At 51.4% G+C, this 26,645-nt stretch overlaps 2 protein-coding genes across 10 annotated transcripts in view; both read right to left on the bottom strand.

Moving 5' to 3' along the window:
- Qsox2 (quiescin sulfhydryl oxidase 2) overlaps positions 1 to 8,621 on the bottom strand; it is a 29,542-nt gene extending 20,921 nt beyond the window's left edge. Inside the window, exon 1 of the mRNA XM_048452758.3 lies at positions 8,273 to 8,621. Coding sequence (XP_048308715.2) covers positions 8,273 to 8,621 — 349 coding nt within the window. The remainder of the gene's footprint in view (positions 1 to 8,272) is intronic.
- Positions 8,622 to 9,022: 401 nt separating this feature from the next.
- Ccdc187 (coiled-coil domain containing 187) overlaps positions 9,023 to 26,645 on the bottom strand; it is a 61,095-nt gene continuing 43,472 nt past the window's right edge. For 8 of the 9 annotated variants that reach the window (XM_087899862.1, XM_087899863.1, XM_087899864.1 and 5 more), the window contains 8 exons: positions 26,035 to 26,165; positions 23,739 to 23,881; positions 22,068 to 22,156; positions 21,778 to 21,847; positions 19,722 to 19,852; positions 19,276 to 19,370; positions 18,767 to 18,843; positions 9,023 to 18,278 (listed from right to left, as the gene is read on the bottom strand). In XM_087899862.1, the coding sequence (XP_087755988.1) occupies positions 16,264 to 18,278; positions 18,767 to 18,843; positions 19,276 to 19,370; positions 19,722 to 19,852; positions 21,778 to 21,847; positions 22,068 to 22,156; positions 23,739 to 23,881; positions 26,035 to 26,165 (2,751 nt within the window). In that variant the 3' untranslated portion in view covers positions 9,023 to 16,263. The remainder of the gene's footprint in view (positions 18,279 to 18,766; positions 18,844 to 19,275; positions 19,371 to 19,721; positions 19,853 to 21,777; positions 21,848 to 22,067; positions 22,157 to 23,738; positions 23,882 to 26,034; positions 26,166 to 26,645) is intronic. The other variant, XM_048452715.3, reaches the window with a different exon arrangement.

Raw genomic sequence — 26,645 nt, 5'->3', positions numbered from 1 at the left:
ATCCAATTAGGGGCAGATGGCACAGAAGGCACTCTGAGGCTCAAGGTGCTTCGAGGGCAGATTCATGCCCTGCATCTGGCACAGCAGCTCACTCCCACCACCCTGATTTGACTCACAGACTCAACCAATTCACTCTGCTCACTAAGTGTTCCCACCCACACTTTTCTTCCATGTTCTAGAAAAGCACCTTCTGCCTGGTAAGAGTGTAACAGTGAAAAATCTCCACGAGTAAAATGCAGGAACCAGTCTCCCAGCCAGTTGAAATACCAAACCCATCCAGAACTGGGATGGATGCACCTGGGATTGCATGGTGGGGTCTGGTCCTGTTTTCGTTTTTCAGATTTTTCTTAAGCATGCATATTCAGGAGAACTGAGTGTAGGGGCTGGGGGCTCAGTGGCAGAGGACAATCCCTAGGCTGATCCTGGCACTGCGGCAGCTGCTTGCTGGTACTGGGTACTAGCTTTATGTTTCTCAGATTCTGCCTTCCAGAATCTGAAGCAGAAGGCCACTCCAACACAAGGCACCGGAAAAGACGGTTTCCTAGTGCTGTAAGGGACAGTGCTCAGCAAGACAAACTACAGAGCCAGCTTTGTAGTTTGTCTGTTTATTTGTTTTGTTTGCTTTTGTCTGAGATAGGCTCTGGCTAGGTAGCCCAGGTTGGGTTTGAACTTGAAATGTTCCTGCCTCAGCCTCCTGGGTGTGAGATCATAGACTGGCTGGTTATGCTCTTTCAAGACCCCTAAATATAGGCCAGTGCTAGAGACTGAACACAGGAGCCCTCCTGATATGGCTCGGCATCTGGAAGACTGAAGGCACTAAGAGCCTAGTCCACTGGGAATGCAGAGCAGTGCTCGCTGACAACTGCACCCTGGCTCTTCATCAGAGCAAGGCCTCCATGCTGATTCACAGATTTCATTGCCATGGTCGGCTCTCTCCCCAGATACATGAGCAACCTCCTGGCCCTGCAGTATAACCAGCACAGAACACTGCTGTGGGTTTTTCATCCACACTTTCCCAACCCGGCCCTACTCTGTACAGAGGACACTGAATTCTAAGTACCCACATGATGAGGAAGAAAGAGGGAACTCCAGAACCAACTCTCCTGACAAAGATACCGGGACAGAGACAAGGAAGGAGGAGGGCATGTGGGGAAGCTGATGCTTCTGAGTGCTAATTTACTACCTGGGTTCTGGGAAGCAGCAAGGCGCAGTGAGCCATACTATCAAGATGGAGGGAGACTCTTAGCTCAGCTGTGCCCCTGAGAATAAGTTTGTATAGCCTTGTGCAAACAGTTGCAGGAGCTCACACAGGACCTCACAGAACTCTGTGGCTTCAAACCACAGTCTTTACAGGTCTCCACGGTCACACAACACTCTGTCAGATCTCTCATCCTGGGTTTGGACCCCCTTTGCTCCCTTGGCTGGGTCCTCTTCCTGTCTCCCTCCAGGTCCCTAAGGGGACACCACTACAGCATCCACGACACTCAGGTGCATGACGGTGAAGGTGAGGACCATGAGCAGCACAGCAGTCATCAGCCGGTGAGCGCTGCAGACTGTCCCAGGGCAACAACATGGCTAGGCCATGGAAGCAAGGCTGAGACCTCTCTAGTTCAGAGAAAGGTCTTCTTACCAAGCATCTGTAGGATACTTACTAATGACAATGCCCTCTGACCTCAGAGATTCAGAAGAGCAGGCCTTTTGAGAGCAAATTCTACCACACAGTGCATGTGCATCACAGACAAGGGCCGGGAACAAGTCCTCCTTCCCATGTTGTTGGAGCAATGGGACTGAAGCATCACAATGTCCACTTCTGGCCTGGCCTGCTCTGAGCCCTGCCTCTGTGGTGACCGCAGCTGGCTGTCCAAGCATTTCTCCTGAAATGCCCAGTCTTCCTCCTCAGTTCCAACTGTCACACATAGGTACAATGGAAACACCACTGGCTCTCTCTTGTTCAGCCTCACAACAATCATTTCAATCATATGGGATCTGCTACCCTCTGGTCCCATATGGGGCAACTGCTGGCTGGAAATGAGAAAGCCCTGGGTTGCCCACACTGTCTCAACAGTCTGGTGACTCATTAGCATGGTAAAAAGCCATTGCTGCAGCACTGAGAAGGAGCAATGAACATGGAGCTTATCTCCTTCAGACACAATCGGTAACAAGGTCATCTGCCAGTGATGGAAATACTTACCATGAGTCCACCCTGTAGCATCAAAGCATAATTTCCAAAGAATAAAAGCAGACTCTCAAGCTGGGTGTGCTGGTGCATGCTGTATCCCAGCACTTGGGAGGCAGAGGCAGGCAGATCTCTGAGTTTGAGGCCAATCTGCTCTACAGACTGAGTTCCAGAATAGCTGAGGCTAAAAGAGAAACCCTGTCCCAAAAAACCGAGAGAGAGAGAGAGAGAGAGAGAGAGAGAGAGAGAGAGAGAGAGAGAGCGCAGATTCTCACTGAGGGAACCCATGTCACCACGCTAACAATGTCCTTCAGTAGATCACTGAAGGTGTGGGCAGAGGGACACTGGAGGATCAAACTACAAGACTACTAGGGACAGCATGTGGCTAGGACAAAGCTGTGTCAGTGCTGACCTACCCCATCAGCATCTTACTGACTGGGTAAATGTGGAGTTCACATTAAGTAGCCAGGGCTAGTGAGCAACGAACAACAGTCACCCAGACACCCCTGGATTACCAGTTCCTGTGAAATGAAGTTCTAGTATGAGACGGAAAGGACCCGAGGCCCACAATGGCTGAAGATGAAAGCAGCCAGAAGGCAGAAGCTGACCAGGCTGGGAGCATGACCATACCCTGGGCTCAGATGCAATGGGTCATTAAGTCTCCTTGTAAGAATCACTCCTTACCCTTGCCTCAGGGTAAGCATTGGCCCAAATCTAGCTATACAGTTGGTTGGGTGAAGTGGTACACACCACACCTGGAATCCCAGCATCAAAAAGCAGAGGCAAGAGGATGGCTACTTTGAAGACCTTGCCTCAAACAAATCATCCCTCCTTCTACGATTAAAAAGTGCAAAGGACCATCACGAGTATGCTTTGCCTCTTTTCTGTCTACAGGAAACCTCACAGGCCTGAAAGGGCTGCAAAGCCCCTGAGCTGACCTTAGAAGGTATAACTTTCTTCTGCTTCCCCACCACCAGCCAGACCCTTGGTTGTGGGGGGCAATGCCTACTATCCTCTATCAATAAGGGTACGAAGAGTTACTTTGCCTTTCCTAGGGTCCCAGTTTTTTTCTGACTTTTATCCAGACCTTCTCAGCAGTCTGCTCTGTCGTATAAAACCATGGTTTGTTTTTGGTTTCTTGTCATTTAGGAGCAGGATGGGCACTGTTTACCAGGTCACCACCCTTTTAACGTTCTCTGGACCTGGTGCCCTGTCTGGACTCTCTGTCCGTGCTGTGGCCAGTCATAGGGACAACTCCTCAGAGGGCACCAGGCTTCCCCAACTGCCAACCCAGCTCCGTTAGCACGGGCAGGTTAGTCCTACAATTACTTTCTCAGTACTATACGTCCCTCTAAGAACAGGGCCCTGCCCGCACTGTGCACTGCTCCCTTCAGTCTAGCGGAGCTGGGTGAAGAGGTGTGAGAGTTAGCTCAGAGCCCGCACTGCCAACTGCCAACGCTGAGAGAAAGTCCAGCTCTACGCTCACATGAGCATCACCTGTCCAGCTGCTTCTCCAGATCCTGGTGAGCTGATAAGGCACCTGCAGAGCCACACTTGGATAAAGTGCCCCTTGACAGAGGGCATCCAGGGAAAAGGGCATGTGTCCTGGTATCTCATGAGGGAAAAACCAGCTTATGCACCCTGCGGAAGCTGCAACAGACGGCAGTGACGGTTAGAAACTGTGAGGCCTGAAGCCTGAGGCTGGCAGATGGACAGTATTCACAGCAAACAAAAGACACAGCACCTACTACACCAAAAATGGGATTCGGAACCCTGAAAAGGCTGGCTATGGGGTGTGTGCCTCATTCAGCAGCGCCTGCCTTGCCTAGCCAGGACACCATACTAAGTCATACTAAAAGAAATCAAATGCAAATTGTTTGTTTGCACCAGCCAGGCTGTCCCCTCCATTCTGTGGGAACGGGACCCCATGGAAGGCAGAGGTTGCGAGAGGGAAGGATAACTAAATTACAAGTGATTTCTGGCTTGTACTCAGCTTAGCTATTTTAGTACTATAGGCTTAGAAATATCTGTAAAATATTTATTTGTCAAGTAATTCTACTGCTGAATGAACAGATTCAACTTTCCCCATCACTTGCCATGTCTCAATGGAAAAGCAGAGGAAATCTTGATTTGTGAGCAAGTACCATTGGTTCTAGAAAATGATTACAAGTGAATTAGCTTCTAGGTTCAAAGACAAGGCAGGACTGTTCTAGCTCTTTTATGGCTTCTTCACCCTCACAAAATGCTGGACAGCCAAGTCTCCAAGCCTACATTCCAGACATCTAGAACCTTCTCTCTGACACTTGCTACCCACCAGTACCACCAGTGTGGGAACCAGGCCCTCACTCTTCCCCAGCCTCACCAGGAGTGGCTGGGTCTCAAGGTTTTGCATTCTTAGCACTTGGTTTATTTAGTCTTAGTAAGCTGAAAAACAATGTGGCCCTAAGCATTCAAGGGTGTACGGGAATGAGGGTAACAAGCCTTGTTGGTGAGATAGTAAAGCACATACTGGAGAGACAAGGAAGGAACTGTTGTGATGACTGGGTCCAGTCCACTGCCCGGGACCTGATATGCAGTGGGGACAGTCCTGTGAGTGGATGGCCAGTCTTGTTAAGTAAAACCCCCTTGGCTATTTGAAAACACACGAGCAGCTGAGGTCCCTCACATGCTAACTGCATGCTAACTGCAGCTGCCTTGGAGAGGCACATTCTCTGGCCAGCTGGCAACTGGCCCTGGCTAATGGTAAAGTGACCAGATGGCTGTGACATCCACCAAACAGTGGTTGCCCTTTGTAGCTTCCAGGATTCTGGGCCCTGCCAGTCCTGCCACACCCCTGAGCAATTACTGTCACCAGTGTCCCTCTCTACTTGTTCTCAGTAAATGGATAACAGGCACCCCGTAAATACTAAGCAGTCGGGGCTGGAGAGATGGCTCAGTGGTTAAGAGCACTGACTGCTCTTACAGAGGACCCAGGTTCAACTCCCAGCACCCACATGGCAGCTAACAACTGTCTGTAACTCCAGTTGCAGGGGACCTGACACTCATGGGAAAACACCAATGTATATAAAATGAAAATAAATAAATTAAAAAAAAATACTAAGCAGTCATCTTCAAGAGTCTGTGTCCTAAGCACTCAGAAGACACCAGACACCATGGGAATGAGGAACCTTGCGGAAGGCATAAAGACTCAGCTATTGCTGGCAACAGTGACAGAGCACTCAGCCCTCCACCTGTGGATGGCACACTCTGTGCCCATCTATCTGTCTAACACCACCCACTCTCAATTCCCAATTTCCTCCATAGAGACATAGGAAGTGTGCCAGTGGGGCTCTGAATCACCTGTGCCTGCACTTGGGCCCTGGCCTATCACCTAGGCACCAACACCTGCAATATAGAGACTGGCTACCTCCTTGCCAAGCAGTTCTAGACTCATCCTAGATGCTGTGATGATGACCTGCCAGGTCTCCTGTGCCCCTTCAAGACCTTCACCAAGAATTTTAGGGCCAACAACAGATCTGCTCTACTCTCCAAGATGTACCGAAGGGGAGAGAAGAGCCCCAAGATCACAGAGAGCTCAGAGGGACACAGGCTCATTCTTCAGGCACATTCCTGTTCTCCTAGGCATCTACACAAATCCTTCAGTGGCCAGGAGAGTAAGCACAGGTGCCAACTGCCAATCCAGATTGAGACAAACACAACAGCCTGGGATAAAAGATTTCAAAACCTCTAGCAGGTTTTGTTCTGGGAAATACTTAAGATGGGATAGGCCTAAGCCAGGGCCACGTAAGTACTACAACAGCCTTTGGGTCCAATGAACAGACCTTTTGTTAACCTATTTGTCACAAGGAAAACCACTATTTCCCCTAAAAGTCAGTGAAGAGCCAAAGAAACACCTTCATAAGCTTCTGAGGAAGTGAAAGGCATCCTGAACCAAAGACACATAGCTGGGGAAGCCCTCCCTCTACAGACCTTCTAGCTGCTTACTCCAACTAGATAAGTTGAGGGGCAGGAAAGCAGGTGTAGGCCACCATCTAGTTCCAATCCCCACCCATGGCAGCAAAGCCAATCCAACCAGAGTCTTGGTAGGGACTGCAGAGGGTGGGGGGGGGAAACCATTGGGTACTATTTCAGGGGGACAGAAAGAGATACCTGGGGAAAACCCAATGCAAGGCCCATAGACTGTGTGGCTAAGCATACTCCCTGCTGCTGGATGACCCAGGCCGGGAGCCCCAGCAGGGAGCATAGGCAAGTGAAGGCCGGGGCAGAGGGTCTAGTGCTTCCCATATTCTGCACAGAATCCCACAAGACAAGGTACAGAAGAGGAACTGAACTCAGAATCCCAGGAGGACAGGGGTGAGAGTCAAAACCTTTCCAGGAAGTGGGACACTGTCACTTCTGCAGGTATCTAGCAGTTACGCAGGATCCCTTACAAAGGTGATCTGACATCTTTGGAGCTTGTGCTGACAGGATGTTGGGACCCACCCAGCAGCCTAGGCTGAGCCCGATAACATGGGTGTCTACCAAATCCCCAGGTGACTTGCTTCACATTCGAACATACTCTGAGGGCCCTGCTTCCCTCCTCAGGTTCTCACCTGTTCCTGCCAGTCAGCTCTTTCCCCAGACCTACAGTCAGTCTCAGGCCCTTCTTCTTGGCAGCCAGCCACTCTTTCAAGGCAACTCCACTTCATTAAGTCAACCACAGCATTAACTGTGGGTGTTCACTGTGGCACTTTCGGAACGGTCTTCCTTTCAAGTTCCAGGGACATCTTAACCCCTGCTGGTCTGGTTACAGAAGAGCCCGCTCATAACATCTGGCGTGGCTTATGATGTTTACAAGCCCGTTATTAGATTGAAAGTCAGAACCAAAATAGACAAAAGAGCTGTCAACAAGTCTTGCCAGGGTCACCTGCACGTCCACTGACAAGTATCAAGAACAGGAAAGTCCTCTCTACTACTGAGTGGCTTTGAAAAAAAAAAAAGTGAAAACCAAAACCACAATATAAACTCTGTCTTTTCAGTCACTGGTCTCAGTTGCGACTAGTGCTTGCCAGGGACTTAAGAAAACTTGAGATGGCTTGGAGGTTAAAAACACACTCTGTTCTTGCAGGGACCAGGAATTGATTCCCAGCACCTACATTCTACAACTTCAGAGGATCCAACACCTCCGGCTTCCATAAAAAAACTGCACACATCTACACCCACATAATTCAAAACAAAATAAATTTTAGGAAGAAAGAAAAAACCTTCAGACCCAAGAGAACAATTCCCTTAGATTCTACATAAAATAAAAGCCTAGCATTCAAGAAGCAGGAAGTCAGTGGATTCCAGACCAGCCTAGGTTATACTATGAAACTCTTAAAAAAATAAATAAATAAATAAAGTGCCCCAACAGCGAGGAAAGATAAGGTAAACATCTTAAAACAGTCATTTGCAATTGTGTACTTGGGAAAGGCTCTTTGCAGATCTGTTAAAGAAAAACACAGTAGTGCTCAACAGCAGACCTAAAGGCAAAGGTGCAGGAAGAAGAGCAACAATTTGTTGTCTTGCCCTGTGAGATCTGTAATTAGAGGTTAGTTCAACAGTAGCAAGCGGCTGGAGCCAAACCTCAGCCAGTGCTCGGAAAGCTACTGCACAGTCACTTAAATCTCACTTTCGGGAGCTGCTGGAAGAGGTTGAGGTCTGCAAACGTAACTCAGCACCAAGAAAGGCAGGATTTCTCAAAAGCTATGGTTAGTGAACGAGAAGTCCAGCAAGAAGACGCTTTGCAAACTTTCTGCTTCTGCAGAGCAGTCCCTAGTGTCTGGGTTTCTAAGCTTCTCGGCCCGAAGTCCACCATATGGCCGGTTACCTAGCAAATCAGGTTGGGGTTTGACAGGAACGGGGACGCTTCCAGAGTGGAGACGATGGCAGGCTCTGAAAGTAATTGCTGGGGACGGGGAAGGTCAAGGCTGGCCAGGAAGTGGCCAGCATAAGAGGCTGGGGATAGGATGAAGTCTGAGAGCTGGCGACCTCAGGAAAGCCATCGGCCCCCGCGGAGGCTGCGACCCGCACAGCTGTCGCGCGGGAGGGACGTCGGCCGGCGCGCTGGACCCTCACCTCGCACGTCCGCCGCCAGCGCTCGCCAGGTGGGCGCGTAGCCGATGCAGTGGCCGCACCAAGACGAATGGAACTGCACGAGCCACGCGGCCGTGCTGTTGCCCGTGGCCGAGCGCACGCTGCCGCTGTCCAGCAACCACACGGCGTCCACGCCCACGCGGTACAGCCGCGCCGCGCCACCCTCCCGGGGCCCCACCGCCGCCACCGCCGCCAGCAGCAGGAGCAGCCGCGCGGCCCGGAGAGAGGGCGGCCGCCACGCTTCAGCTCCGGAGCCGCGCGCCACAGCTCGGGCCGCCGCCATGTTGGGAGTGCCGCCGGCGCGCCGACCTTTCACCCTGGCAACCGCCATCACGTGCTTGCGCGCGCCGGTCCCGCCCCCGGGCATTGGCCCCGCCCCCAATCAGCTAGTCCTCTCAAGGACCACCCCTCGTCCTTTTCGCCCCGCCCTCGTGATCTGGCCCCACCCCGAGCCCTGATCGTTCCAGGTCCGGCCTCGCTCTCTCTTTTTGCCCCGCCCCAGAGTGCAGGCCCCGCCTCACTCCCTAGGCCAGCTCCGCCCCCGTACTTCTGGCCCCGCCCCTGCTCTGGGTCCCTTTTGGCACTGCCCCAATCTTAGTTAGCTCCCAAGGACAGGTACTTCTCACCCAAGGGACTGTGAGGCCTAGGCCTAGGTAGCCAGATTTAGCAGGGGGACATAGCCCATGCCAAGATGAATATGAAGTTGAGGTTGAGTAATCACCACGCCAGAAGTTTCAGCCTGAAATGCATTTTTAATTGGGCATAAGTAGACTCAGAAACTATTCTCTATGTACCTGAAATTCTTACTCCTGGATTTATAAGCCAACTGTGATTTTTATCTGTCAATTTCAAACGTCCACGATGATCACCTGGCTCTTTTTATAACCCAGAGGATATGGGAGAGTCACAGGGCAAAATCAGATGGCCTCCTGCTAAGATCGTAGAAGGGAGAAGTAAACCTGACTCTTTCTTTTTTCAGACAGGGTTCTGTGGCTGGCATGGAACTCATTATATAGCTGACTCTGACCTTAAACTCCTTGTCCTCCTGCCTCCCTAACCCTGGCGTTACAGATGTGTACCACCATGCCTGGCTTCCACAGCTACTTAGTCTATTTCCACGTGCTAATGTTCTGCTCTGTGCCAAACACTGGAGAGAACATATAATCCAACCCAAGCCCCAGTGCCCAGGGTCGTATAGATCAAGAGAGCGAGTGGTGGGTATATGTGAGCATGCAGGCATCTCTTTGTACAAAGTTCCTGAGGGGAAGGCTGCTGAGCCCTTGGGAAGCAGAGGGAGTGAGGGTGGGGGGAATTGGGGGTGGAGTGGGGAGAATTGCTTGAGGCAAAGGGAGAGAGACACTTTCTGGGAGACGAATACAGAGAAGCTGTTTGGTGTTTAATGGCCCCCAGAGGGTGAGCAAGCAGGACTGCTGTGGAAACTGCCTGGGGGAAGCAGGCTTGAGAGGACTGGCTGCTTAAGCCTGGGTTGGTCTGTGGGAATGGACAAGGCCTGTCTGAGGCAGAAGAGCTTCAGGTAGAGCTTCCAACTCCACCAGAAGGCAAGAAAGTCGACAAGGCAGGATAGGACAGGGAAAGCGTCTGGGATATGAGGAAGTGACTCTGGCTGAAGTCTGTCTTGACTGATAAGAATTCCAATGCAATTAACCTTTTTGCTGACACACAGACAACATTTTCAAATAAAGATGTTAAAGTAGTAGCAAGCCATGTTTGTTTGGTCTTCTCAATCTAAACCTGCAGGTTTCTAGGAATCTCACAAGGAACCCCATTTACAAGAAAAGATGTGTCTCAAACCCCTTGTGGCCCAAGGTTTTGTTTTTAACAGATTGTAATCCCGTACAACGTGCCATCAGAACCATCCTATAATCTCACTTGTTGAAAAGGGGGAAAGAGAGAAGTGGAAAATCCCTTAGGAACCTGTTGAGCAAGAAGCCCTGGCAGCCTCCGAAATCCTATACATGGCTATTGCTAAACCACTTGGCTATGACTGTCTTTGAGAAGCCAACACCCTGGCTTAGGTGTGCCCTGTTCTTTCGCTGAGCATCTCTCTATTAACCACTACGGCAAAATTTTGCAAAATTTTGTTGCTTTCTTCCGACTCCGCTACCGTCTGGCTAATCCTGAAATTCTTATCTATGGCAAAGTCAAGGATCTGGAGTTACCTAGATGGAAATCCTTGAAGGAAAAGGAGACTCCTCGGCTTGCTAGGGACCACAAGGGCTGCGGGTCTCCTGCTGCAACTGAGTCTCACTGATGACAAGCTCCTGGGGCAGGGTTCAGACAAGAGGCACAGTTAGAACACCCTGTGATCCAGGAAGGACACGGCTCTCATCCACTTGTAAAAGCCCGGGGGCCTTCGGGTGTGTTTGAGAGTAACTGTCTTGGTGGAGCAGGGCAATGGAACCCTGGGGGTTTGGGAAAGTCATGTGACAGTTTGGTGTGGAAAGCTGAAAGCACAGTCTAAGGGAAACTTCTTAGCAGGTCACCGATGGAGACAGATGACAGGAAAAGCAAAAGTGCGGGTTAACAGAGAAATAACCATTTTCTATGAAAAATAGTGACCTCTCCTGAGGCTCGAGTCAAGATTTATTGACCCAAGTGGTTACAAAGGATCAGAACCAGGGCGGGTACAGCCTGAGACCTTGGAGGGAGGGACCTTGGGCTGAAGCTCACCCGGGTCAATACATATATGAATGCCAAAGCGCTCTGCTCACGCATGTTAGCTAGATGAAATGTGTCTAGCACTTTCAGTGGATATACTTTCTCTCCGCCCACAAGAGTAATTTTACGGCTTGGCTCCTGCATCTACAGCAGCCTTTAGAAAGCCTGGCCTGATTCTCATTAGTTTCCTGTCACCAGCTTCCCTTCAAGGACACCATGCCAAGGCTATAGTCTGCTGCACCTGCTCCGTACCCAGGGAGGGTGGCTCTGGGGCGGTCCTGGCTGTACGGTATGTGTAGTCCTAATGGGCCTAGGTTTCCCCACCAACCCCCATGAAGCTAGACTAGGCAGGGGCACGGGGGTGCTATGAAATTTGAGGCAAATTTGCAAGATTTTAATGGGGAAGATTTGTTACCATGCCAAACATGTGTGTGTAAAATACATAATTTCTCTCACTCAGCCTCATAAATCCAAAGGGGTTAGTGATAAACAGAAAAAAAAGTAAAAAAAAATTACAGACCAACTCATTCAAAAAAAAAAAAAAAGACAGAGGGTAGTCAATAGGAAAGCTGTAGGTCAGAAATGTGTCTTAAAATTATGTACACAGGCCAGGCGGTGGTAGCACGTGACTTTAATCCCAGCACCTGGGAGGCAGGGACAGGCGGATCTCTGTGAGTTCAAGACCAGCCTGTTCTACAAGAGCGAGTTCCAGGACAGGCTCCAAAGCTACAGAGAAACCCTATCTCATAAAACCAAAAACAAACAAAAAAATTATGTACACAGAAGAGTACATATTCCCAGACTGGGCCAAACCTCTTTTGTGCTCTGGTACCAGCTGGGAAACCTAGTGCAGGATCTCAGTTGGCAGATCCCTGGAGCCATGTATCTACTGGGCCTACTGGACAAAAGTTAACTTACCAAGCAGCTCACTGGAGCTAAGAGACTGAGATGCCCCTGTGAGTCTGCAAGGAACTGTTGGGAAAGGGATTCTACTTCACAGAAGGGGCTCAAAGGAATTTAAGTGGTCTGAAAACCAGCACCAAAGTGTGCAGCAGAGGCAGGACAAATCTGATTGCTTGGCACCAAGGGGCTTGCCCATTCTACCTGTTTGTTAAATTTGGGTTCCCCAGAGGCCGTAAGCTAGTCAGAGAAGATCATGCCTTACAGCTGGGAATCTGAGCCTTGGTGGGAGAGGCCAAGCTCTGGATGGATCTGCACTGGACTCACGTCCCTAAGGCTAGCAGGATGCTCACCTATCGGGAATCCACACCCACAAGGGGCCTTCTTCTCACCCAAGAAATCAGCTGCACAACTCTGTGACAATACTAATAGTCGCTAATATGTACATTTTTAAAAGAAAACTATGGTATGTGAATTATAATCTATAAAATTTGATTAGCAGCCCAAAGATTGTGGTGCACACGTGCTTTTAACCCCAGCACTTCAAAAGTCTGATAGAAAGTGTGCATACTCTGCCCAGGGAAATACAGACAGAGCCAGCCTGTAATGGGCATGGGAGATTCTCACCCATGACTGCCAAATATAAGTGAACATTGGCATTTACAGGCTGAGCCAAAAGCAGATCTCTGTGAGTTCGAGGCCAGCCTTATCTACAGAGTAAGTCCCAGGACAGTCAGGGCTGTTACACAGAGAAACCCTGTCTCCAAAAAACCCAAAAAACCAAAAAGTCAAAAATGAAAACCACTTGGTTAGAAGAGTCCAGAGAGACGGCTCAGCAGTTAAGAGGACTTGTTGCTCTGGCAGAGGACCAGGATTTGATTCCCAAGCACCCATGTTAGTGGCTCACAGATGTTTGTGACTTTAGTTCCAAGGACTCAAACCCTCTTCTGACCGCTACAGGCACCTAGGCACATGCATGGTGCACATACATCCATGCAGACAAAAGACACGCACTAAAATCTTTTTGTACAAATTTTTTAAAAGAGCAGATAGGCAGGAGTGGAGGTGGGGGATGGGACTCAGTAGAACACTTCACTGGCTCTATACTAGGCCCTATATTCCATTCCCAACACTGGAAATCAGTGTTAAAAATGTAAGCTGAGCACCGCAGGCCTGAGCTACTCAGGAGGCTGAGAAAGGGGGAATTGGAGGTTGAGGGAGTGCAAGACCAGCCTGGGTGTTTCCTAAGAACCTGTCCCTCTAGGTCTTAAGTTTCTTTCTCCAGGTGCTGATAAGAAGTAAAATGGGCGTTGAGATGGCTCCGTGGGCAAAGGTGCTTGCTGCCAAGTCTGACGACCTGAATTTGATCCACAAAATCCATGTGGTAGAAGGAGAGAATTGACTGCCAATCGTTCCATGACCGCACACAGACACTGTGGCACCTATACACATACAAGTAAATGAATGCTTAAAAAAAAAAAGTGAAGGGGGCTGGAAATGTAGTTCAGTGTTAGCACATTTTCCTAGCTTGTGCTGAAGCCCTGGTCCAATCCTCAGTACCGGGTGGCAGGGGCTATCTTGGTATATACAGAAGTATAAAGGTGAGAAAAAAATTTCTGAAGATAATTTCTTCTTATTTTAGACTATTTACTCAATAGTCCCTTTATTTTTAAAAAAACTATATATCAAACAGAAACATACATGTTACCTGGCTACTGTGTTAAGTGTTCTACTGCTTTCACGTGTGGAATTTCTCATGATCAGTGAACTAAATTTCCCATGGTCATGAACTGAACGCCAGCTCAGTGACCCAGCCTTTTCATGGAGCACAAACCAATGTCATCGGCACAGATTACGCCTCAGCACAGTTGTTCAGGATTAAAGTAAGAAGTGAGCGAGACTGAGGGACAGAAGGGGAGTGGGGGAGGGAGGAGATCAGGGCAAAGGATGAATATAGTCGAAGTACATGATGCACTTGGGAAACAACGCCTTTATGAGACCCAGCAAACATCAATAAACAGGGAATTAAAACAAAGTTAGTAAATGATGGATGACAGATGAATAGATAGATGAATAGATAGGTACACCTATGTATATACAAACATTCACACACTGTGCACATACATATGCACGCACATGCTGATTTAAGACACGGAGAAGTAACCTCTAGGAGTTCCAACCATGTATGTGAGTCCCATCTCATGAAATCCTGCTCAAGCCTGATTCAGAAAACAGAGTCAAAAGCTGCTTCTTCTAAAAGACTTCTGGGTTTGTGTAAAAGCCACTTCCTTTGGGGTGTGTGGCAACTCATGCCCATAATCCTAGCACTTGGGAGGCTGAGGCAGAGAGATTTACTGAATTCGAAGCTAACCTAGGTTATAGAGCAAAACCCAGTTATATACAAACACATACACACAGTACCACTTCCCCAGGTACTGAAGACAAGGAGACAAAGCTGCGCGAATAAGATGTACCGGGACACTCCCACCTGCATGGGGCATCCAGGCAGAGGAGTCTACAGGGTTTCTAGTACGAGACCCTAGAATCCCTAAAGACAGCCTGTGCCCCTAATCACTCTGGGTCCCAGAAAAGCCTCCGAAGGAACTAAAAAAGCAGAGATGTTTCCACTGTTGTCTGAGGCTGTGTGCCAGCACCCAGCAACTACAGTTGGTTGGGACAGCACTTGGCTACGGGGCTGCTAGGAGTAAGTGGCAGGCACCTGTTCTCCCTCAGGAACACGCCAGAGACCACTGAGGGAGGAGGAGGTTTTCCCTGACGGAAGTCACTGCTTTAGCGGCCTGTCTTCACCCCATATGTGCCCCCAAATTGTTCTGTTCTTCTAGGGGGCTGACTAAAGGAGCCCATCCCTGGGCCACTGCACTTCCTGTAGAGATCCTGTACCCTAGACTCCTGGTGAGCCCAGCCCCAAGCTGGATGAAGCCTGGACACTGCAAACAGATTTCCTCCTCTTGATTAAGCCGGTGACTTCTTTTCACACAGCATATCCTGCGGGGTTGGATCAACAAGTCCTTGGATGTGTGTCCTGAGGGAAAGCGGCATTCTTGTGATGAAAGGCCACTGCTCCCTTCTACAAGAGCCACCGGTGTCACTTGCCCACACTCTCAATAACCACTCTGGTCATTCTGTCCTGGAAGGGCCCCAGGGAAGAAAGGAGGCAGTCTAGGCCTTTGTCTAGTCAGCCAGGCCTTTAAGGGACAAGATGTCTTTTCGGGGCCCACTCACTGTGTTCATGAGAAAATTACTGTCTCAGTCCCATGAGAGCAAAAATATCAAGAGCAGGAGAGACTCTCAGTCCCTGGGGACAAGCTCTAGGCCTTGTTTGTCAAGGGTGACCAGGTATCCACTCCCCATCTCCATGGGATGAACTAATGTCCCCCAGTCACAAACACTCTGTTGGAAACAGGAGACATAGCAAGCTCGAGACGGGACTGAAGAGATGGTTCAGTTGATAGAGCACTTGCCCTGCAAGTATGAGGCCCTACATTCAGTTCCCAGAACCAGTGTTTATAAAACAAACTGGGCACAGGCGGCTCAGCCTGTAAAGCCCTTGCCATGCAAGCCTCATGAGCTGAGTTTGATCCCTAGAACCCATTGCAGAAGAAACCAATTCCCAAAGGTTGTCCTCTAAACCTCCACACAGGGACCATGGCATGCGCTTACACACACACACACACACACACACACACACACACACACACACACCCTGCTCTTCCAGAGGACCTAAGCTCAGCTCCTTGGCACCCATATCAGGTGGCTCACAACCACCTGTAACCTCAGTTCTGGACTTCTGACACCCTCTCCTGGGAATCCAAGTACACCTGCACACATGTAGCAGATATACACACACACCGCACACACCACACACACACACACACACACACACACACACCACGTCAAAGGTAGGTGAACATTGGGCATTCACAGGCTGAGACAAAGCCCAGGACAGTTCCTCCATGCACTCTGGTCACTCCCCCTCCCACACTGCCTAGCTGGAGCCTCTGACCTCCTGGGCTTCCCTTGGCCAGCCATTGGACACCATCCCACACAGCCTTTGATGTACATGCCTCAATCTCTGAGGTTTGGACCCTTCAAGAGCCTGATAGAAAGTGTGGACACTTTGCCCAGGGAAATACAGACAGAGCCAGCCTGTAAGGGACATGAGAGATTCTCACCCATGACTGTTGACTGCTTCAGGTAACCATCCTGCCAGTCAAAGGCAGTGTGAGCATTCTGTATGACAGTCCACAATGGGGAGACCTGCTTTCTCAAGTCAGGTTCTTGTATAGAAAGGATAGACAGACAGACAGACAGACACACACACACACACACACACAACCACAGTCACATGTCAGATGTCTATGAGTTCCCATCACCTAGGGGCTGTCTCCAGGGCCCAGCCCTGACAGTGCAGCCAGAGAGTTACATAAGATCCTCCTGCTGAGCTGGGTGGACACCACATCCACTGGCCCAGCATCTCCTGTCCCTGGAAAATCAACACAGGCACCAGAGGCAGGGTTAAAAGCCCAGTCTCTCCTACAGAGCTGCTGTCTGTCCAACAAATCCTGGAGCATGGGCTGGTCCTCTGTCCAGCAGCTCTGGCCTTCTGTCTTCACACTGGTGTGTTTAAGGGATTCAGCCTGGCCACTGACCACCGAGGGCACTGGGTCTGAGGGCGGGCTTTCAGAGAGTCCAAACCAGGAGGGTGAACATGTGGCTGCCTTTCTGTCTAAGAGATGTTCCATACCTTTCTGATGCTCTGCACCCTCAGAACACTGCACTGCTTCCCAGGATCTTCCCTGACTGCCTGTGGTCTCTGCAAGATTCTCTCTAGCCACACAAGTCACTGGGGATGGACTCAGGGGCTGAGTTGACAATCTTGGGGACATCTCAGGGGCACCGACCACCCAATTACTCAAGGGAGGTATTGAACTTGAGTCATCCAGGCTACCACTGTGCCCAGGTGCTCCCAGGCAGTGCCCTGACTTCTGGGGACCCTGAAAAAGGGCTTCCTCCAGAGCCCCCTCAGATAAGGAGGACATATCCTCAGCAGTAATGGACATATCCTCTCCTAGGGTGTCCAGTGAGTCACCTGGAAACATGGCCTCCTCAGGCGGAGAAGGGAAGTCTTCTGAGCTGGGGTTGGGCTCATTTATATCACTCTTTGCTTGGGGAGTTGGAGGAGGCGAAGGGAGATGAACGTCCCTGTGGATGGAGGATGGAAGGTCCCCACTGCCATAAGATAGCTCTTCATCCACAGGAGACAGTATTTCAGTCAGGAATCCTTCTACATATGAGGGACTGGCTACCTCTGTGACCAGGGGAGCTTTGTCCTCAGAAGGAGCCTTTGGGGTCATGGTGGCCTTAGGATCAGGCAAGGCCTGTAGGGGCTTCTTTTGTACGGATGGACCAGTGTCAGCATCCTGTGGTTCCTCCTGGTGGCCGACAGAGGCCTCAGGAGGCGTGTTTTCTTTACTGGGATCTGTTTTTTCCAAGGTGGACGTGTCCACACAGAAGGACAGTGGCAGAGTCGAGTCATTAGTAAAAGGGGTCTGATGTGGGAACACTGTGAAGGTGGCCACAGGAGATATCTGCATGGTTTTCCCTGTATTCGATGTCCCAGTTGGGCTTCTACAGGTTCTGGAAGCTTCTTGTTCCTCCCCAGATCCCGGGGAGGTATGAGTGGCATAGGACCCTCCATTGTCTTCCATGTCCAGGGAACCACTTGCAGCCAAGGAGCTCCCTAAAGGTGGCTCAACACCAGGGCTAGGTTCTTCAAGGTTCTCCTCATTGTTCTCATCCCAAATTTGACTGGAGGACTCTGACAACTCGGACCCCAGTCTTGGAGAAGGGACACGTGGGAATGACAACAGCCAGCCTGCCTGAAGTGAGTTGTACCCTGGCTCTAAGTCTCCTGCCACAGCTGCCTCCTCAGAGAAGCCACTCAGGGGTCTGATCCCCCTGCCTTCCAGTTTCTGCAGGGTCACTGGACCTACATCCCCAGGAGCCCCCTCCAGCCGAGGAAGTCCCTGGTGGCCCCAGAAGGAAGGCAGGCCGGGTTCCTCCCAGGAATCATGAGCAGAAAGCTCCCTAGACCAGCTGGGGTCAGCATGCAGGGTATCTTCAGCTTCCAAGCTAGACAAGGATGTGGAGCTGTTAGAAAGATGGACGAGGGTGGCTGTGGCTTTCTGGAACTCCTGGAGCGATGAACAGGAAAGGCTACTTGCTGAGCCCGCTGAGGGGGTGAGGGATAAGGCGGGGGCTTCCGATGACCCTGAGCAGCTTCTAGAAGCAGACTCAGAATGCGTGTCCAATACGGCAGCAGGCTGGGACGGAGGGCTGTCTAGGTGCCAGGCAGGCTGTGCCTCCTCCTCGCTGGACACAGGAGCTGCTGAGAGGAACTGAATTAGGGAGTGGCTCACAGTTGCCACACCCCACATAGTAGACTATCCCCGAAGCAGTCCCAAACCGAAAAGATGGTCCAAGAGAAGACACTAACAAGGGCGCTGGTACCAGTGACAGTCGGTGCCAGTGTGCTCAGTCCTTTGATGACCCCTAGGTAATTGTCCCAGCCCCTTTCCTACTTGTGGGTCATCATGTGCCGACCCCTCAGTGTCTGGATTCAGCCTATACCACCTCAGCTGTTGCTAGATCTGGTGGTTGGCTCTGTTTGGCTTGTTTTGAAGTTTTAGACTCAGACTACAGCGGGGGGTAGGGGGTGAAGAGGAGTCAGCAGCGTTCCCCATCCCACCCCAGGCAGTATGGAAAAGCCTCACTTTGATCTAAGAACTGGTTTTGAATAACCTCTAAGTGAAGACTTAAGGGTCTCTGGATAGCCCAGGGATGGGGGTGAGGGTCCTAAGGGGATGGGAGCCTCACCTGGGGAAGCAGCTTCCTGGTCAGCTTCCAGGTAGGTGGAGGGGATGTCTGGGTTCTCCTGTTGACAGGTTTCTCTCCTGCAAGCACATGGTGAAGTCCTGGCACTAGGGAAGGACTCTTGCCTTCCCGTTGCCTTGGCCCCAGGGCTCACAGTCAGTGACCCCCATGACACTCTTATGAACAGCCCTGCCAATCACCCACCATTGGAAGCAACCATTACCACACAGGGTTGCCTGGGAAGTGGGTGGAGGGTGAGGACAGTGGGAGTGTGAGTGAGGGGGTGGGGGACATCAGATGGAGACACTTCCAGACACCTGTGTCCCCCAGTTGTGTCTTGGGCCTTCACTGGGCAACAACTTTGATACCAAGAGAGAGTCAGAGCCAGTGGTGTACAGCTGGGCCCAGTTCAGGAGGGATGGGGGCGAGGTCTAGGCACTAAGAGGTCCCAAATGCTGACTGAGACTGTCTCTCTCCACGCCTCAGTGCCTTACCCTACCCACATTCCACACCTTTGCCGCTCTGACTTCCAGTGTGCCTCTTCCTGGGGTTCCCCCTTTGTGCTTCTGGAATCATCCAGGCCTTGACTTGTTCTTTTTTCAGCCACCTGCAAGAAACACATTGGAAAACACATTAGGGCCTCCTCCACCTCCTCTGTTGGGGATCAAAGGCTGTGTGTGCTTCCAGAGACAAAAGGGGTCCTTGAAGAGGGCCCCAAAGATTCCAATCATCAAATACCTCCTTCCACCCTGGGAAGGCTTTCTTTCTGCTCAAGCATTGAGTGCGAGGTAAAACCTACAGAACCTGCAATTGGCAGAACTGTATGGAGCACCTGGAATGTCCTCTGAGCCCTCATCCCATGAGAGCCTCGTGGGTGTACAAGGCAGCCTCCGGAGGCCACACAGCAGGCCAATGCCCCCAGAGCCTGCAGACAGCACATGACCACACCCTGACTCACTTTGGCTTCTTCAAGACAAGGACCATCTTCACTTAGGGACTGTTCACATGGTCCATGCAAGCTCCAAGCATGGCTGTCCGTAGGCTGTCTCTCTACTACCCAGGCTGCACTGGGCTTGGTCTGTAGGTCTCCTGCAGGACAAACAGACCGTGAATACTGGCATGTATAGATCTTGGGGGGGGGGTGACTCCCAGGAAAAATATCTGAAAATTCAAAATGGATGCAAGACTGGACTGTGGCATTTGATTAGTGTGAGTACCTAAAAGATGTGATCATGTGTTTCCCAGATTGTCCTGTTAGATAGTTAGTGATATGAAGTCCTAGAGTGAGGTGAAGCACATAGAAAAAATCATTTTAAATTTAAATTCAGTTGGTGACACACACCTTAAAACAAGAACTTGGGAGGCAGAGGCAGGCTGATCACAATGAGTTCCAGGTCAACCTGGTTTATATAGTGAGACCTTGTCTCAGAAAACAAACAAGAACTGTGTAGCCCTCTTTCCCACCTTTGGGGACCTCCCCCAGGTGGCTGGGAACCCTTGCTAGGGCTCTTCCTCTCCTTATCTTAGCACTGTGCTGAGGCCCTTTAGCGCTGTGAGGGGCATGGGCACTCAGGCAAGGGTAGGGCTTGGCCATGGCAGGGTCTTCCATAGCAGTCTAAAAGACCAGCCAAGTGGGCACAAGGCAGGGCACAGCAGAGTCAGGCTAGACCTCCGTATTCCTAGATCTGAGTCCTGCCTGGACCCTGGTAGACTTTTGGGATCCTGAGACCCAAGGCCACTGGCCTATGGGACCAGAGCTATGTTGCCTTAAACGCTCATCCGGAGCCTGGGATGGAGGCTGAGGTGGCAGGGTCATTGCAGGTAGGACCCTGGACTCTCTAATGGCCATACTGGTGTGCTCCTTACAGGAGCCATCTTCTGACTAGAGAGCAGCTAGCACCGGTCAGACAGCTGCATCCTGAACCATTACTAACAAGCTCACCATCACGGTCCAGGTGCTTCAGTTCTCAGTCTCTTCTCCTGCAGGGTGGGTAATGAGTGTGCTCACCTCAAGAGACAGCTGGCTCCCTGGGTGTGGTGTAAGTACTGGTTGGCTTCAGTACATGACAGCTAGCCTACACATGGCCACAGGACAGAAGCCGGTGACACGAACGGCGAGTGGCACCAGGCCTAACAAATGTCCACAGAGCCCTGAACAACAGCCAACAGAGATGTGGCTTCAGCAGACAGGAAGGCCATGGAAATGTCCTCTGTTTGTCCCCTGCTCACCCTGGTCACCTGTGGACCCCTGGGAAAGCCCATCTGTCTCCACCCTCTTGGATAATCCTATTGCACTGGGAAGGTCTTGCTTCTTTCTATCCTGACAGACTTGGAATTCACTTTTTCCAGCCCCAGATACAAAGAGTGCCTTAGTGGCGCAGAGTCTGACAAGATTTGGCTTCTGAGGGTCGATGCTGAGTAGTGGGTGGAGGGGTGGAGCTTCTGAACCTAGGGCTGCAATCCAGGGTAACTCAGAGGTGGAATCAACCCACAGAGAGCCAGCCAGGCCATGCCAGTCCCTCAATGTCAGCCCCAGGGCAACCCCCAGAGTGAGAAGTCGACTCTCCTACCCCCCTGAAGATCAGGAGTTCTGCCCTCAGGGAGGCCTCAGGGCCAAGTGCATGGTTCAGAAAGTAAAGAATTTGATATGGACACAACTGGTGTCCGCTAATGAGGATGCTTCTGGCGGGGCTGGTTTCTATGCTCTTGGAAACATCTAGATTAAACCAAGCTACAGCTGAAACAGCCAGACCAAGTATTGTCTTTAATGTCCCCAGAGGAGAAGCCAAGTCACCTCCCACAGGCAATAGAGTCAGCCAGTCTTCTAGCCACGAAAGAGTCTGTGGTCTTGGGAAGGGGATATGAGCATCCGTCCTCTTCGGCTTTCCCTGGGGACCTCCCTGTCTCTGCTTGACCGCCGGACACCAGCCTTGGACAGGGTCCACTGGATGTGGGGGAAGCTCCTGGAAAGATCCACACAGGGATGGCCCACAGACAGTGTCCAGGGGCATTACCTGGAGGCGGCAGTTCCTTGGCCTCCTGTGGCTTCGGCTGAGAGACTGGGTTATCATCTTTCTCGATGACCTGTGTCAACAAGATAGAAGGAGAGACATGACGAGAGTCCAGGAGCCACCTGGGGACAGAACTCCAAGGACTAGGAAGATCAGGGCCACCAGCACCACGGGCGCTAGCTCATGGGTACCCAGGAGTCCCAACCAAGATCAAGCTATAGACTAGGAGAATGGTACTGGAGGTGTCCCAAACCAGCAGGGCTGGGGAGAGGGACTTCCTGAGAGTTGCATACGGGAAAGGCTGAGTGTCTCTGATGTTCGGAGTCCAGAGAGCTCAAGCACAGCAGACCAGGGGGAGCGACACAAGGCTGTTTCCCAGGCCCTGAAAAACACAATTCCTGGGGTCACTCACGCTGATCAGCCTGTGTAGAACCCCGGACTTAAGATACACCACATGGCTTGCTGTTTTGGAGGCTAGATGAGGCTCTCTACTGCTTTCCCATCTCTAAGTGCCAGAGTTCCACGTAACCTAGGGCTCGCGCTGCTGCTCCCAACACCCTCCCCTCCACACCTGCCTCATATTCCGGTCATAATGTCTAGTTCTCTGCCCCTGTGCCCAAACCTCTTCACCATCACTGACCATAGATGCTAGTGTCTGGGGTGGGGATAGCTCCACACTGTGTCCCCCAAACTGTGTGCTTAAGTATTCTGGGGTCTAAAAACATTGTGCTCAACTCATAACCTGCAAACCTGGGAACGAGACCTTATTTGTAAGAGGGCCTTTGCAGATATAATTAAGAATCTCTAGACAAGGGGCTGGAGAGATGGCTCAGCGGTTAAGAGCATTGCCAAATCTTCCAAAGGTCCTGAGTTCAATTCCCAGCAACCACATGGTGGCTCACAACCATCTGTAATGAGGCCTGGTGCACTCTTCAGGCATGCACGTAGACAGAATATTGTATATATAATAAATAAATAAATATTAAAAAAAAGAATCTCTAGACAAGCCCATCTTAGAGTTGGGCAGGTCGTGACTCTAAAAGAAACAGGAGAGGAAATGGACACAGGAGAAAAGAGAAGGGCACACGGGCACAGGGAGAGATCCGGGGACCATCTGGAACCAAAAGGAGCTAGAAGGACCTTTGTCTGGAGCCTTTGGAGGGAACATAGATTTTTTTCCCCTTCTGGTCTCCAGAATGCAAGAGCACACATTTGCTTGAGTCATTCAGCTTGCAGAACTCCGTGTGGCAGCCTCCAAAAGTGAATACGACATTTATCTCATCATAAGGAAGAGACTGAGGTCGGGGAGGGGAGGAGAAATGTGGAGGCAGAATGGGGCACAGGCCAAGTGGTCACACCAGCAGCCCGTGGACTGATGGAGGCAGAGTGTGCTGGAGGCAGCACCCTCATTTTCCTGGATTCTTCCTTGGGGGGACAGAAAGCAAATCTACCAGGCCACGGCAAGATGGGGAGGGACAGCCAGGAATCATGTTAGACTGCGTCCTACTATGTTTCTGCCCTGAACCAGGAAAACGAACTCCCTTTATGTCAGGGAAGGGCATGCTCAGTCTCAGTCCTTACCTGGCAGCAGGGGGACATGGCCAGGCCTTGCTGCTGACAGGTTTGTGTTCTGACAGTCCCAGGCCTGCAGTGATGGCCGGCCACATTAGCTCTGAGCAGTTGCTCCTGCCAGGAGCCCTCTGCTGCAGGAGAGCCTGCCTGGGCAATTTCCTGTGACACCCCACGCTCTGTGTCTCCGAGTGTGGTGAGGTGGTCCAATGGGCACTCTGCTGCAACTCAGATGTGCTCAGGGAGGCCTGGGTAGCCCAGGTCACACACTGGCCTGGTGGCCTGGTATGTAGGACTGTCTCGCCCCAAGCTTAATGTTCCCTCACAGAAGACTGGCACCGACAGATTGAGCGATTATATGTTCTTGGCTGGTCATTGCCGCTGCCCTGGACTACCTTGGCTGTCATGTCCACTCTCCACAGATGGGCTTCCTGTCCCTGGTGTGACATCTGCCCACTTCAGCCTCCGAGGTTGCAGGAGCTTATCTGCAGCTGAAGTTGCCTGGGGAGGTGCCACTTCCTTCTGCTCTGGAGAAAGGCTGCAGGACAAGACAGAGCAGACTAGATGTGAGTGGACCTCCAGCGCTCCAGCCAGGGTGCCCATCCCTGACCACAAGACTCAACAAGTCCTTGTCCCTAGAAACACCTTGAGCTACATCCAGGGGCAACTATGACCAGTGGCCAAGCAGAAGACAGGCTCCTGGTCCCTCTTCATCCAGCAGCTTCCCAAGCAGGGCCTGGGCCTCTGATGGAGCAGCTGCGATGGGGCACGGATGGGGGCCTAGGAGCCTCTGATCCTTTTCCTTGCTGCCTGGGCCCACCATCATGTGGGTACCAGTCAGCCTGCCTCTTAGAGCCCTGGGGACACTCTAGAGGTTCAAAAGAAGGGGCAGCTGCCTGAGGGCAGCTTCTGGGTCCTGGTAGTTTCACCAGCATCAAGTGCTGTAGGTCCCGTTCATGGCCAGGACAGGCATGCTATCCTGGCCCAGTCTGTACTCTGCTGACAGGCGCAGAGAGGAGGGTCCAGAGTGACTGTTCTTGCCAAGGCTGTTGAGAGGTACCAGAGAAAGCTCTAGAGGATCCTCTTTCTTACAGGCCAGACTGAGGGAGGTGATTCATAGAGACGGGCTCATTCAATCCCCAACCCCACCCTCAAGGTGGAGGGAGAAAGCCCAGCAACTAATCGCTAGAACCTGGGTGGTGACAGTCTTCCCAGGACTGGCAGTGGGTGCCTGGGGAAGAGGGGTCTGCCAGGATGAGAACCATCTATAGATTCCTCCGCCCCAACAGTGCTGCTGGGCAGGGTGGGGCAGAGTGTTTCCTGCTGCGGACTGGTACTTTAACTGTGTACAAGCTGTTACATTTGTTTGCACTGCGTCTGTCTAATGTTGTAAAGATATGCTGCTTTTATCTGTGCTGCATTTGTTCACGTAAAGATGTGCTGCTTTGCTGACCTAAGGCACTTGATTACTTGATTGGTCTAATAAAAAGCTGAACTGCCAATAGCAAGGCAGTGGAGGGATAGGAGGGGCTGGCAGACAGAGAGGAGAGAGAGGGAGAGAGAGAGAGAGAGAGAGAGAGAGAGAGAGAGAGAGAGACCTGGGGCCAGCCAGGCAGCTGCCAGCCAGGAGGAAGCAGTGAAAGTAAGACAAACAGAATGAAAGAAAGGTAAAAAGCCCCAAGGCAAAACGTAGACGAAGAGAAGCAGGTTAAATTAAGTTCTAAGAACTAGTGGGACAAGCATAAGATAAAGCCAAGCATTCATTAATAATAAGTTTCTGTGTCCTGCTTTGTGGGCTGGTGGTCTGAGAAAGTCTGCCACAGTTTCCAGCATGGGGAAGCCAGGAAAATCCTCTGGGGAGAGGCCTGCTGCTTCTTTCACCCATCAGTGGTCAAGGGACACGCTTCATGTCCCTCCTCTGAACATAGGTAGGAACCTCACCGCCTTGTGCTGCAAATGGCCAGGCCTCAAAGAACATCCAGCTGCTGCTGGCCATAGAACAACTCCTATAGCAGTCCCAGAGGCTGGAGTGGTCACGCACATGCTTTCTGCTGCCCCAAGCCAGGCTATCTGTGTGCGCTGTCACCCTAACCCCACAGAGGTGCTCTAGGGAGCTCCACATGCCCATATCCCTCAACCACAGAGCCAGTAACTGTGGCGGCTGTTTGATCTGTCCTGGAGTTCAGGGCAGGTCTGGTCCTCCCATGCCTTCTACCCCTATCCTCCTGGAGTTCAGGGCAGGCCTGTCTGCCCATGCCCTTCTACCCCCATTCTCCTAGAGCTCAGGGCAGGTCTGGTCCTCCCATGCCTTCTACCCCTATCCTCCTGGAGTTCAGGGCAGGTCTGGTCCTCCCATGCCTTCCACCCCCATCTTCCTGGAGTTCAGGGCAGGTCTGGTCCTCCCATGCCTTCTACCCCTATCCTCCTGGAGTTCAGGGCAGGCCTGTCCGCCCATGCCCTTCTACCCCTATTCTCCCAGAGCTCAGGGCAGGTCTGGTCCTCCCATGCCTTCTACCCCTATCCTCCTGGAGTTCAGGGCAGGCCTGTCCTCCAATGACTTCTACCCCCCGCCCCATCCTCCTGGGAGCAGCTGAGTGAAATGGAACCACGCAGCAGAAAACAAATACACGAAAGGCTTGTCATGGCATGTGCCAGGGCCATCTTCCCTCACTCCAACCCTCCCCTACTCACTTTGCAACTTTCAAGCTGTCCGAGAGTTCCTGGGGGTTGTGGCTTTGGGGGCTCCCAGGTCTGTGTTCCTCTGTTTTCTGATTTGGGTCAGAGACCCCTTCCCAGGCGACCTTGATGCTGGAGCTGGAAGTCTAGGAAAAATAGCACAGGGCAAGCCTGGGATGGCCACCTTCAGCTAGTGCCCTCTGCAGAAAAGCAGGAGGCAGGAGCACATGGCAGTGGCCACCGCAGGGCACCCTTAGCACTGTAGATGGCACACTCCCATAGGAGTAGACACCAGCTGAGACAAGCTGCCCTGTCCCTTACCAGGCCTATACACCTGCTGATAGGAACAGACAGAAGACAGAGCTTGTTTTTCTGCCCAGAGTCGCCCAGAGGCATAGAGAACTCTAGAGTCAGGTAGTCCAGAGCCCCCTCTCCTGAAGGTTGGCCTATGGCAGGTGCTTCAGAGAGAAGTGAGGTCACTATCCTCCTGTTTACAGAGTTAGGGAAACACAGAGTGCCCAAGGGTCCCTTGCTCTCATCCATATACCCTCTCATGCTCTTATCCGGGTAAGGGGAGCAGGGACTCAGCTCCACAGACACAGTAGATGCTTTGTCTGAGCGGTTGG

Source organism: Myodes glareolus, chromosome 21 (assembly GCF_982192425.1).
Source record: "Myodes glareolus chromosome 21, mMyoGla1.1, whole genome shotgun sequence".
Classification (NCBI taxonomy): domain Eukaryota; kingdom Metazoa; phylum Chordata; class Mammalia; order Rodentia; family Cricetidae; genus Myodes; species Myodes glareolus.
This window is presented reverse-complemented; position numbering and strand designations above follow the sequence as displayed.